The sequence below is a fragment of the Gallinula chloropus genome (genome assembly GCF_964237585.1).
Source record: "Gallinula chloropus genome assembly, chromosome: 2".
NCBI classification, from domain to species: Eukaryota; Metazoa; Chordata; class Aves; order Gruiformes; family Rallidae; genus Gallinula; species Gallinula chloropus.
Genome location: NC_140086.1, coordinates 163,043,245 through 163,056,854, shown reverse-complemented (window position 1 = coordinate 163,056,854; position 13,610 = coordinate 163,043,245). Strand labels below are relative to the sequence as shown.

At 61.1% G+C, this 13,610-nt stretch overlaps 1 protein-coding gene across 1 annotated transcript in view; it reads left to right on the top strand.

The window, feature by feature from the left end:
• SCAP (SREBF chaperone) overlaps positions 1-13,610 on the top strand; it is a 44,490-nt gene that overhangs the window by 27,122 nt on the left and 3,758 nt on the right. The window contains 9 exon segments of the mRNA XM_084280022.1: positions 2,670-2,888; positions 4,192-4,635; positions 5,313-5,506; positions 6,910-7,111; positions 9,041-9,156; positions 9,694-10,264; positions 11,754-11,839; positions 12,221-12,303; positions 13,331-13,497. Of these exon segments, the coding sequence (XP_084136148.1) occupies positions 2,670-2,888; positions 4,192-4,635; positions 5,313-5,506; positions 6,910-7,111; positions 9,041-9,156; positions 9,694-10,264; positions 11,754-11,839; positions 12,221-12,303; positions 13,331-13,497 (2,082 nt within the window).

The window sequence follows — 13,610 nt, the reverse complement described above, 5'->3', positions numbered from 1 at the left end:
GCTCTGAGGTGTCTCCCTGGGATCCCACCCCATTCCCAAGGGCAGCTGCTGCTCTGAGGTGTCTCCCAGGGATCCCATCACCCCATTCCCAAGGGCAGCTGCTGCTCTGAGGTGTCTCCCCAGGGATCCCACCCCATTCCCAAGGGCAGCTGCTGCTCTGAGGTGTGTCCCAGGGATCCCATCACCCCGTTCCCAAGGGCAGCTGCTGCTCTGAGGTGTCTCCCCAGGGATCCCACCCCCTTCCCAAGGGCAGCTGCTGCTCTGAGGTGTCTCCCAGGGATCCCATCACCCCGTTCCCAAGGGCAGCTGCTGCTCTGAGGTGTCTCCCCAGGGATCCCATCCCATTCCCAAGGGCAGCTGCTGCTCTGGCTGTCTCCCCAGGGATCCCATCACCCCCTTCCCAAGGGCAGCTGCTGCTCTGAGGTGTGTCCCAGGGATCCCACCCCATTCCCAAGGGCAGCTGCTGCTCTGAGGTGTCTCCCAGGGATCCCATCACCCCGTTCCCAAGGGCAGCTGCTGCTCTGAGGTGTCTCCCCAGGGATCCCATCACCCAGTTCCCAAGGGCAGCTGCTGCTCTGAGGTGTCTCCCCAGGGATCCCACCCCATTCCCAAGGGCAGCTGCTGCTCTGGGCTGTCTCCCCAGGGATCCCATCACCCCATTCCCAAGGGCAGCTGCTGCTCAGAGGTGTCTCCCTGGGATCCCACCCCCTTCCCAAGGGCAGCTGCTGCTCTGAGGTGTGTCCCAGGGATCCCACCCCATTCCCAAGGGCAGCTGCTGCTCTGAGGTGTCTCCCCAGGGATCCCATCACCCTGTTCCCAAGGGAGCTGCTGCTCTGAGGTGTCTCCCCAGGGATCCCACCCTGTTCCCAAGGGAGCTGCTGCTCTGAGGTGTCTCCCCAGGGATCCCATCACCCCATTCCCAAGGGCAGCTGCTGCTCTGAGTTGTGTCCCAGGGATCCCATCACCCCATTCCCAAGGGCAGCTGCTGCTCTGAGGTGTCTCCCCAGGGATCCCACCCCGTTCCCAAGGGCAGCTGCTGCTCTGAGGTGTCTCCCCAGGGATCCCACCCTGTTCCCAAGGGCAGCTGCTGCTCTGAGGTGTCTCCCTGGGATCCCACCCCGTTCCCAAGGGCAGCTGCTGCTCTGAGGTGTCTCCCTGGGATCCCACCCCGTTCCCAAGGGCAGCTGCTGCTCTGAGGTGTCTCCCCAGGGATCCCATCACCCCGTTCCCAAGGGCAGCTGCTGCTCTGAGGTGTCTCCCCAGGGATTCCATCACCCCATTCCCAAGGGCAGCTGCTGCTCTGAGATGTCTCCCAGGGATCCCATCACCCTGTTCCCAAGGGCAGCTGCTGCTCTGAGGTGTCTCCCAGGGATCCCACCCTATTCCCAAGGGCAGCTGCTGCTCTGAAGTGTCTCCCCAGGGATCCCATCACCCTGTTCCCAAGGGCAGCTGCTGCTCTGAGGTGTCTCCCCAGGGATCCCATCACCCTGTTCCCAAGGGCAGCTGCTGCTCTGAGGTGTCTCCCCAGGGATCCCATCACCCTGTTCCCAAGGGCAGCTGCTGCTCTGAGGTGTGTCCCAGGGATCCCATCACCCCATTCCCAAGGGCAGCTGCTGCTCTGAGGTGTCTCCCTGGGATCCCATCACCCCATTCCCAAGGGCAGCTGCTGCTCTGAGGTGTCTCCCTGGGATCCCACCCCATTCCCAAGGGCAGCTGCTGCTCTGAGGTGTCTCCCAGGGATCCCATCACCCCATTCCCAAGGGCAGCTGCTGCTCTGAGGTGTCTCCCCAGGGATCCCACCCCATTCCCAAGGGCAGCTGCTGCTCTGAGGTGTGTCCCAGGGATCCCATCACCCCGTTCCCAAGGGCAGCTGCTGCTCTGAGGTGTCTCCCCAGGGATCCCACCCCCTTCCCAAGGGCAGCTGCTGCTCTGAGGTGTCTCCCAGGGATCCCATCACCCCGTTCCCAAGGGCAGCTGCTGCTCTGAGGTGTCTCCCCAGGGATCCCATCCCATTCCCAAGGGCAGCTGCTGCTCTGGCTGTCTCCCCAGGGATCCCATCACCCCCTTCCCAAGGGCAGCTGCTGCTCTGAGGTGTGTCCCAGGGATCCCACCCCATTCCCAAGGGCAGCTGCTGCTCTGAGGTGTCTCCCAGGGATCCCATCACCCCGTTCCCAAGGGCAGCTGCTGCTCTGAGGTGTCTCCCAGGGATCCCACCCCATTCCCAAGGGCAGCTGCTGCTCTGAGGTCTCTCCCAGGGATCCCCTCACCCTGTTCCCAAGGGCAGCTGCTGCTCTGAGGTGTCTCCCCAGGGATCCCATCACCCCATTCCCAAGGGCAGCTGCTGCTCTGAGGTGTCTCCCCAGGGATCCCATCACCCCATTCCCAAGGGCAGCTGCTGCTCTGAGGTGTCTCCCATGGATCCCACCCCGTTCTCAAGGGCAGCTGCTGCTCTGAGGTGTCTCCCTAGGGATCCCATCACCCCATTCCCAAGGGCAGCTGCTGCTCTGAGGTGTCTCCCAGGGATCCCATCACCTCATTCCCAAGGGCAGCTGCTGCTCTGAGGTGTCTCCCCAGGGATCCTGCTGCTCTGAGGTGTCTCCCCAGGGATCCTGCTGCTCTGAGGTGTGTCCCAGGGATCCTGGCTCTCAGGGCTCTGCTCTCCCTTGCAGCTGGCTGACCTGAACAAGCGGCTGCCCGCAGAAGCCTGTCTGGCCCCAGCCAAGCCCAGCGGCCGGTCCCAGCGCTACGAGCGGCAGCCGGCGCTGCGCCCGGCCACCCCTCACACCATCACCCTGCAGCCCTCCTCCTTCAGGAACCTGCGTCTCCCCAAGAGGCTCAGGGTCATCTACTTCTTTGCCAGGACCCGCCTGGCCCAGAGACTCATTATGGTATGTCGGGGCCGTGCCCCTTACCTGCCTCCAGATGCTGCCCCAACCCAGACTGGGAAACCCCCCTGTTGTTGTTGTGGATCCTTCTTCCCCCCAGCACGATCTCTGCTGCCCAGGGAGGGGGCTGAGTCCCCACCCCTGGGGGTGTTCAAAGCTGGGGACATGAGGTGCTCAGGGATCTGGGTCCAGGGGGAGGCCGGTGACAAGTGGGGTCCCCAGGCGTCTGTCTTGGGACTGGTTCTCTGTAAGATCTTGATCACTGATGGAGCTGAGTGCAGCCTCAGCAAGTCTGGGGGTGACACCCAGCTGAGTGGTGTGGTTGACACAACAGAAGGACAGGAGCCATCCAGAGGGATCTGACAGGCTGGGAAGGTGGGACTGGGTGAACCTGATGAGGTTCAGCACTGAGAAGGGTCAGGTGTTGTGTTTGGGCTGGAGGAATCCCAGACACAGACACAGCCTGGGAGAGGAGCCCCTGGAGAGCCGCCCTGCTGAGAAGGACCTGGGTGTCCTGGGGATGAGACACTTCCCATGAGGCAGCAGAGGCTCCTGCAGCTGGGAAGGGCGATGGGATCCTGGGCTCCATCAGCAGAGGGGGGGCAGCAGGGACAGGGAGGGGATTGTCCCTCTCTGCTCTGCCCTCCCCAGCTGGAGTCCTGTGTCCAGAGCTGGGGCCCAACCCAAGGAAGATGTGGGGCTGTTGGAGAGGGGTCAGAGGAGCCCCGGGGATGCTCAGAGGGCTGGAGCAGCTCCCCTAGGGAGAGAGGCTGAGGGAGCTGGGCTGGGTCAGCCTGGAGAAGAGAAGGCTGTGGGGGGACCTCAGTGCAGCCTCCCCGTCCCTGAAGGGACCCCAGGAACAGGAGGGGAATCAGCTCTTGGGAAGGGCAGAGACTGGCAGGACAAGGGGCTGGAGTGAAGCTGGAGGAGGGAAGGGGGAGAGGAGAGACTGGGGGGAAGTTCTGTGCAGAGAGAGTGGTGAGGGGCTGGAAGGGGCTGCCCAGAGAGGGGGTGGGTGCCCCGTCCCTGGGGGTGTTCCAGGCCAGGTTGGCTGGGGCCCTGGGCACCCTTGTGTAGCTCCAGGCCTGGAGGTTGGTGGCCCTGCCTGTGGCAGGGGGTTGGAGCTCTGGGACCCTTGGGGTCCCTCCCACCCCAGCCCAGTCTGGGATTCTATGATAGGAATCCATTGGGAGTAGGACAGTGATGGAGCACCGTGGGATGTGTCTGAGCAGCTCTGGAGGTGTCAGGGGTGCAGTGTGAGGGCTGTTTGCTGATGCTCTCCTGTGTCCTTGCTGATGCTGTGCAGGCTGGGACAGTGATCTGGATTGGAATCCTGGTGTACACGGACCCCGCTGGTCTCCGCACCTACCTCACGTCACAGGTCACCGAACAGAGCCCTTTGGGGGAAGCAGGTCTGCCTCCTATGCCCGTTCCTGGAGGGGTCCTGCCTGCTGGGGACCCCAAGATCGATCTCTCAGTCTTCCCATCGGACCCTCTGCAGCTGTCAGAAAACCAGACTCAGCAGCGTGAGCAGAAGTCAGGGCTGGAGGCTCTGAGCAGGCTGGAGCCAAACCAGCACTCCTGGGCCCAGGGACCAGAGGGCAGAGGGAATGGCCAGACAGAGCTTGGCACAGAAGCAGAGGTGACCTGGGGTGCAGAGGATGAGGAGATTTGGAGGAAGCTCTCCTTCAGACACTGGCCCTCCCTCTTCGGCTACTACAACATCACCCTGGCCAAAAGGCAAGTGGGCTGGTACTGGGGGCACGGGGGCTTCTAGGTCTGGAGTCGGCCCCCAGTGCTTGTCTGTCTTCTGTCCTTTGTCCTTCTGAGTGGGAGTGTTTGTGTGCCTGGTGCTGGCTCCAGATGGGACCTAAACAGGGGCTCCTGAAGGTGCAGGGGTGCCAGACTCTGCAGGGCCCTTTGCTGTGAGTTCTCTGTGTCAGAGCCAGCGTGGCCACAGGGCCAGGGCAGGGCTTGTGCCCCTGGGCTGGGCACTGGGGAGGCTGCAGCTGGAGTGCTGGGTCCAGTTGTGGGCCCCTGAGTCCCAGCAGGAGCTGGAGGTCCTGGAGCGTGTCCAGAGAAGGGCAACCAGGCTGGGGAAGGGGCTGGAGAGCAGCAAAGCTTGCGAGGAGCGGCTGAGGGAGCTGGGGGTGCTGAGCCTGGAGCAGAGGAGGCTGAGGGGAGCCCTTCTCCCCCTTGCCCTGCCCTGGCAGGAGGGTGCAGAGAGGTGGGCGATGGTCTCTGCAGCCAGGGGCCAGGAGCTGGGAGGAGGGGCAATGGGCTCAAGCTGCCCCAGGGCAGGGTCAGCTCAGCTGGGAGGGCAAAGTTCTTCCCTGGCAGAGCTGTGGGGCTGTGGCACAGGCTGCCCAGGGAGGGGGCTGAGTCTCTGTTGTTCCTAAGCTGTTCTCCCCTTTCTGTTCCTTCAGATACATCAGCATCCTTCCTGCCATCCCTGTCACTCTGTACCTGAAGCCACGGGAGGCCTTGGAGGTTCGGCATCCCCAGGAGGCCAGTCGCTACCAGCCCTTCCTGCCCGCGGGCAGCGGGAAGCCGGGTGCTGAGGCTCAGCCTGACCAGGCCTCAGCCAAGCCTCAGGGGCACCAGGATGTCACTCTCTACAAGTAATGGAGTCCTTTGTGTTCCTTAACTCCCACAGAGATTTGGGGTGCTCTTCTTAGCTCTTCTGGAGGCAAAGGGGAAGAAAAGGGAACAACAAATCATGTGGCACAGGCTGCTCAGAGAGGGGCTGAGTCCCCAGCCCTGGGGGTGTTTAACAGAGGGGAGATGAGGTGCTCAGGGAGCTGGGTCAGCACAGGACAGGGATGGTTGGACCTGATGATCTTCAAAGGGCTTTTCCCAGCCTGGTGACTCTGGGATTTCAGAGAGTCACAGAATCTTGGGGGTTGGAAGGGCCCCCCAGAGCCCCTGGGATCCAACCCCCTGCCCAAGCAGGGTCCCCAGCACAGGGGCTGGAATCTCTCCAGACAAGGAGACTCCACACCCCCTGGGCAGCCTGTCCCAGGGCTCCCTCACCCTCACCAGCAACAAGTTCTTCCCCACATTGGGGGGAACTCCCTGGGCTCCAACTTGAGCCCATGGCCCCTTGTCCTGTCCCCACAGACACTGAGCAGAGGCTGCCCATGGCCCCCTGGCTCCCACCCTGCAGCTCTTGAGAACCAGTGATCAGATCCCCTCTCAGGCTCTTCTCTGCAGGCTGAACAGCCCCAGCTCCCTCAGCCTTTCCTCCCAGGGGAGATGCTCCAAGGAATCACTTCTAAACCTTCCATGTACAATCCTGGAGCACTCAGGTCCCACTGGCACAGCTTTAAATTACCCTCTCGTTCCTGTCAGCCCCACACACGCTCCATTACAGGCCATAGTGCTGGGTGATGGGGGCAGGAGTTCATTTTGGGGTGTCATAGAATCACAGACTGGTCTGGGCTGGGAGGGACCCCAAGGGTCCCAGAGCCCCAACCCCCTGCCACAGGCAGGGACACCAACCTCCAGGCCTGGAGCTACACAAGGCTGCCCAGGGCCCCAGCCAACCTGGCCTGGAACACCCCCAGGGACGGGGCACCCACCCCCTCTCTGGGCAGCCCCTTCCAGCTCCTCCCCACTCTCTCTGCACAGACCTTCCCCCACAGTTGAGTGATGCTTTCTGGGGTGTTGCAGCCAGTTCTCCAGGGACTTTCCTTCCCTGCAGAGAGCACAGGGTCACCCTGTGTCCCAGACTCTGTGCTGAACTCAACACTCTTCCTGTTACCCCCTCCTCATGTTTGTCTGTTTCTGGGTGTCTTTCTGATGGAAAACTCTGGAAACCACCTGGAAACGGGTGATTTTCCCCTTAGAAAGAAAAAAAAAAACCCCAGAATGTTCCAGAAATCCCTGTAGTTCTTGGAAACCTTTCCCAGCCTGAACAACTGGAGACCAGCAGCACGTGGAACCCTTTCCCAGTCAGCTCTGTCCACGGATCTTGGATCTCACCTTCTCTTTTCTCCTCGTGTCCCTCTGTCTGTCCCTCCAGGGTGGCTGCTCTGGGCTTGGCCTCTGGGATTATCCTGGTTCTCCTGCTCTTCTGCCTGTACCGGGTGTTCTGCCCCAAGAACTACGGGCAGAACGGGCTCTCCCACAGCAGGAGGAAGAGAGGGGACCTGCCCTGTGACGACTACGGCTACTCCCCGCCCGAGACCGAGATCGTCCCCCTGGTGCTCAGGGGTCACCTCATGGTAGGTCTGGGCTCACCTCAGGGTAGGTCTGGAGTCACCTCAGGGTAGGTCTGAGCAGTCAGGGGTCACCTCAGGGTAGGTCTGGAGTCACCTCAGGGTAGGTCTGGGGTCACCTCAGGGTAGGTCTGGGGTCACCTCAGGGTAGGTCTGGGCAATCTGGGGTCACCTCAGGGTAGGTCTGAGCAGTCAGGGGTCACCTCAGGGTAGGTCTGAGCAATCAGGGGTCACCTCAGGGTAGGTCTGGGGTCACCTCAAGGTAGGTCCAGGCAATCAGGGGTCACCTCAGGGTAGGTCCTGAGCAATCAGGGGTCACCTCAGTGTAGGTCTGAGCAATCTGGGGTCACCACTTTGTAGGTCTGGGCAATCAGGGGTCACCTCAGGGTAGGTCTGAGCAATCAGGGGTCACCTCATGGTAGGTCTGAGCAGTCAGGGGTCACCTCAGGGTAGGTCTGGGGTCACCTCTTGGTAGGTCTGGGCAATCAGGGGTCACCTCAGGGTAGGTCTGAGCCATCAGGGGTCACCTCAGGGTAGGTCTGAGCCATCAGGGGTCACCTCAGGGTAGGTCTGAGCCATCAGGGGTCACCTCTTGGTAGGTCCAGGCAATCAGGGGTCACCTCAGGGTAGGTCTGGGCAATCAGGGGTCACCTCAGGGTAGGTCTGGGGTCACCTTAGGGTAGGTCTGAGCAGTCAGGGGTCACCTTAGGGTAGGTCTGGGCAATTAGGGGTCACCTCAGGGTAGGTCTGAGCCATCAGGGGTCACCTCATGGTAGGTCTGAGCAATCAGGGGTCACCTCAGGGTAGGTCTGAGCAATCAGGGGTCACCTCAGGGTAGGTCTGGGGTCACCTCAGGGTAGGTCTGGGCAATCAGGGGTCACCTCAAGGTAGGTCCAGGCAATCTGGGATCACCTCATGGTAGGTCTGGGCAAATCCCTACAAGGACTCTTGGGTTCTCCATGGTTTATTTAACCCTCAGGAAGGATGGAGCAGCTCTGCAGCCCTGGAGGCTCCAGCTGGGGGGATGGAGAGGAAGATTTTATTTATTTATTTTATATATTTATATATATATATATACACACATTTATGTCTATTTTTTATATTATATGTTTTATATTTAAAATGTATATTTATATATAAAGGTATTTTAATACATAGATATATGTTTCTATTTTAATCTATAAAGGTATATTTATATAGAGTATCTATTTTAATATGTCTCTATATAATAATAATTATATATATAATGCCCCATCCCTGGGCGTGTTCCAGGCCAGGTTGGCTGGGGCCCTGGGCACCCTTGTGTAGCTCCAGGGCTGGAGGTTGGTGTCCCTGCCTGTGGCAGGGGGTTGGAGCTCTGGGACCCTTGGGGTCCCTCCCAGCCCAGCCCAGGCTGTGGTTCTGTGATACAGAGGGATATCATGGTGTGACATCTCCCATAGGACTTTCCCATTCCTTCCTGGGGTTTGCTCAGAGCCTTCCACCACCACCTTTACAACCCCCTCTGTAGGTCCAGCCCTTGGCTTTACCAGCCAGCCTGGTACCTCTGGACTCCCAGTATTTCACTCCTGCTGCATCCCTCTTTTCCTGCTTCCTGGAATCCTGAGGGATGTTTCCAGTGCTGGCAGCATCCATGGTGTTCTTCCCCATGCTGAGAGGAACCACAGTGCTCAGGTGGATTTGGAGACCCCGTGCTGTGTCTCCTGGAGAACCCACCCCTCTCTTCCTGGTCCCACCATCCCTTCATGCCAGACTTTGTCAGGGAAGGGAGGACAGACAGAGTCTGTTTGTCTTGCAGCACCCCAGAGCCCCTTGAGGACCCCACGCAGAGGTGTCCTCACCCAATCCCAGCCACGTAGATCTGACCCACAGCTTCTCCCCTCTCCCAGTCCTCAGCCACACGTGGATCCACTCCTCCTTGTTCTTCCTCCACAGGACATCGAGTGCCTGGCCAGCGATGGGATGCTGCTGGTCAGCTGCTGCCTGGTGGGGCAGATCCGGGTGTGGGACGCCCAGACTGGAGACTGTCTCACTGTCATTCCCAAACCCAGGTACACTGTGCCTGCTCTGGGGCCCTTTGGGCTCCCCAGGAAGAAAAGGGACCTCTTGGGTGGTAGAGGTGGGAGAACCAACCTTGAAGCTGGAGGAGGGAAGGGGGAGAGGAGAGACTGGGGGGAAGTTCTGTGCAGAGAGAGTGGGGAGGGGCTGGAAGGGGCTGGCCAGAGAGGGGGTGGGTGCCCCGTCCCTGGGGGTGTTCCAGGCCAGGTTGGCTGGGGCCCTGGGGTTGTTCAGCCTGGAGAAGAGGAGGCCAAGGGGAGCAAAGGGGCCTCATGGATCCCTGACAGCCATGGGCATCCCAGGATTCTGGGATTCTGGGATCTGGCCATGGGCAGCACTTCCCTCCATGGAACACCTCCATCCCTGAGGGTGTCCAAGGCCAGGTTGGCTGGGGCCCTGGGCACCCTTGTGTAGCTCCAGGCCTGGAGGTTGGTGTCCCTGCCTGTGGCAGGGGGTTGGAGCTCTGGGACCCTTGGGGTCCCTCCCAGCCCAGACCAGTCTGGGACCCTCTGACCCTTACTCTGCTTTAGGCTCCGCAGGGACAGCAGCGGGATCTTCGACTACCAGGAAAGCTGGGACCTGAGTCCTGATGGGAAGAACGGGCTGGACGAGCCCTTGGAGAGCAGCCACCAGCTCAAACGACTCCTCAGCCCCCCCCAGCCACCCCTCTTCTGCGACCAGCCCGACCTCACGTCCCTCATAGACACCAACTTCTCGGAGCAGGTGAAGGCTGCGGACTCCGAGCCGCGGCTCCGGGCCGTGGGCGGTCGCCAGAAGGCAGCTGGCTATGATTTTGGCAGCCTGGTTGGCAAAGCCTACGAGGAACACGGCACATCCAGCTGTGGGAACTTCACCAGCCTCCCAGCCCCACATGGACAAGCTGGTTTCTGCGTGGGGGGCGGCGGTCCCCGCGCCCCGGGCTGTGGGGTGGAGGAGGGAGCCTGCGGCAGCCGCAGGAGGAGCCTGGGGGATGAGACTTTTATGGGATTTGAGAAATCCTCGGCTTTCCCCTCCTGGGGAGGAGACCTGGAGAGCTCAGTCTGGAGCCTGGACCTGCAAGGGAACCTGATTGTGGCTGGTCGGAGTAACGGGAAGCTGGAGGTGAGGAGCTGGGCTGGATCCCAGGGCAGAAACTCCTCATCTGCACTGGGAATCGCAGTGCTCCAGCTTGGAACAGGCTGGGAATTGTGGTGTAGGGTGTGTGAGCACCAACTGCTGGTCTGAGAAGTATCCAGAGCAGCTTCCCCACTGCTGGGTGCTTTGCTCATCCACTTCACTGCTTCATGAGCTGGGAAATGGAACGGGTTGTCCTTTTCCAGGGAGGTTCTTGGCAGAGGGAAAACCACTCTGTGTTAGTGCTGGGAAAGAGCAGCTCTTGAAGAAGCCTGAAGGTTGCTGGGTGATGTTGCTGGTCGGTCCTGAAACCAAGGGAGATGAGCTGGAGTCCTGTCAGGGTGACTCAGGTTCTGCAGGTTCATTGGAAGTTTAAACCTCCTGCAGTGAGGATCTTTCAGAACGAGTTGAGTTTCAGGGCAGGGGGGAGAAGGGCTCCCCTCAGCCTCCTCTGCTCCAGGCTCAGCACCCCCAGCTCCCTCAGCCGCTCCTCGCAAGCTTTGCTGCTCTCCAGCCCCTTCCCCAGCCTGGTTGCCCTTCTCTGGACACGCTCCAGGACCTCCAGCTCCTGCTGGGACTCAGGGGCCCACAACTGGACCCAGCACTCCAGCTGCAGCCTCCCCAGTGCCCAGCCCAGGGGCACAAGCCCTGCCCTGGCCCTGTGGCCACGCTGGCTCTGACACAAGCCAGGATGCCCTTGGCCTTCCTGGCCCCCCGGGCACACTGCTGGCTCCTGGGCAGTCCCAGGCCCCCAACACCCCCAGCTCCTTCTCCCCAGCAGCTCTCCAGCCCCCTGCCCCAGCCTGTAGCGCTGCTCGGGGTCGGGGTGTCCCATGGGCAGGACTCTGCCCTTGGCCTGGTTCAACCTCATCCCCTTGGGCTCAGCCCATGGCTCCAGCCTGCTCAGGTCCCTCTGAGGACCCTCCCCACCCTCAGGCAGATCCACACGTCCTCCCAGCTCAGTGTCAGCCCCAGACTGGCTGAGGGAACATCTGCTCCTCTCACCATGGGTCCAGAAAGGCCTGTGGATCCCCAAGCACTGATTAAAACACTGCTAATTGGCAGAGCTCAGTGTCAGCCTGTGTCCTGCCCTTTGTGGGGAGCCCCATGCTGTGCAGATGGGGCCAGAGCTCCATCAGGGCAGGACATGGGTCGTGTCCTTGGGGAGGTTGGCTGGTGCTGTGGCCCTTGCAGCTCTTGGGGGGGTTTTGTGGGGAGGAAGAACAGAATTCAGCCATCATTGCTGCTGCCAAAGGAAAGGATGGACCCTTGGGGACTGGCTGCTGGGCTGTAAGGTGGATATGAGGATGCTGGAGATCCTGATGATGATGATGATGATGATGATGATGAACCCTAGTGCTAAGTGGGAGCTGCCTCCTGGCTCCTTCATTAAGCTCAGGCAGCTCAGGGGAGGATGAGCTGTTCCCCAGATCCCTGAGTCACCAGATCCTGGGTCACCCACCCCTTCTCCTTCCAGGTGTGGGATGCCATTGAGGGGACCCTCCGTAGCAGTAACGAGGAAGGTCAGTCTGGCATCACAGCGCTCGTCTTCCTCAACAACAGGTAAGGGTGTTGCTGGTGTCCTACAAAGGGAGGGGACCCTGGGTGTCACCCAGCACCCCAGCTCCAACCCTCCTGCTGTGGGATCAATGGCAGAGGCTCCCCTGGGAAGTCTCCTCCTTCCCATGGGATGGTGGAGCGAGCTTTCCCACATCCAGGTCTGTCCTTCCTATGGATACTCCATCTTTCTGGGAGCTGGAATAACTCTGGGCTGGGAGCTGGGGCCTTTGGGTCCCTCCCCTGGTTCCTGGCACCTCCATCTCCCAGTTTATCTCCTCTCCAATCCCTCTCCCTCACAGAGTGGAGTGGCTGGGGAGGGGGGTGCTGCCTTTGGGTGGGCAGGAGGGGTTCCCCCTTCTCAGTCTCCCCCTGTTTCTCCCTCAGGATCGTGGCTGCCAGGTTGAATGGCTCCTTGGATTTCTTTTCCCTGGAGACACACACGTCCCTCAACCACCTGCAGTTCCGAGGTGAGTGGCCACCTGAGCGTGCTGGGTGCTGCCTGGAGCTCTGACACCCACTCCATAAACCATCATGATAACCAACCTCCCCACTGCTGGGGGATGCTGTGGTGGGATGAGGAGGAGGAGGGAGAGCTCTCTACAGGGAGAGCTTCTTGAGCACTGGTTTTCTTCCAGGTCTGGAGGTTGAGCTGTGTGTTCCAGGGGCAGCTCTGCCACATCCCTCCTTCCTCTCCACTTCTATATGAGCCTGAAGTGTGGCCAGGAAGGCCAGGGGCATCCTGGCTTGTGTCAGAGCCAGCGTGGCCACAGGGCCAGGGCAGGGCTTGTGCCCCTGGGCTGGGCACTGGGGAGGCTGCAGCTGGAGTGCTGGGTCCAGTTGTGGGCCCCTGAGTCCCAGCAGGAGCTGGAGGTCCTGGAGCGTGTCCAGAGAAGGGCAACCAGGCTGGGGAAGGGGCTGGAGAGCAGCAAAGCTTGCGAGGAGCGGCTCAGGGAGCTGGGGGTGCTGAGCCTGGAGCAGAGGAGGCTGAGGGGAGCCCTTCTCCCCCCTGCCCTGCCCTGCCCTGCCCTGGCAGGAGGGTGCAGAGAGGTGGGCGATGGTCTCTGCAGCCAGGGGCCAGGAGCTGGGAGGAGGGGCAATGGGCTCAAGCTGCCCCAGGGCAGGGTCAGCTCAGCTGGGAGGGCAAAGTTCTTCCCTGGCAGAGTTGTGGGGCTGTGGCACGGGCTGCCCAGGGAGGGGCTGAGTCCCCAGCCCTGGGGGTGTTTAACAGAGGGGAGATGAGGTGCTCAGGGAGCTGGGTCAGCACAGGACAGGGATGGTTGGATTCCATGGGCTCAAAGGGCTTCTCCAGCCTGGGGACTCTGGGATGCTCCCAACCTCCAGGACCTCCCAGAAACTCTCTCCAGTCTGGATTTAGGGTTGTACCAGCTGCTCTTCACCCTGGGACTTCCCCAAATACTGAACCTCTCCTTAAGCTGTGCCCGTGGGTTTCCATTCCCAGTGAGTATTCCAGGCTTCCCCCTGTGTCTCCCCCAGGAGCTGCCAGCAGGAGCAGCATCCCATCCTCCCCCGTGTTCAGCAGCAGCGACCTGGTGAGCTGCCAGCTCACCCACACCGTGTCCTGCGCCCACCACAAGCCCATCACGGCGCTGAGGGCAGCGGCCGGGCGCCTGGTCACCGGCAGCCAGGACCACACGCTGCGGGTAAGGGGCTGCCTGTGCTGGGGGGGCTCTGGGGGGCTTCACCCTCCTGCTGCCCCCCTGGGCTGTCAGCTTGTCCCGCAGAGCGGGTGCTGCCTGTTCCTGCAGCTCCTGTG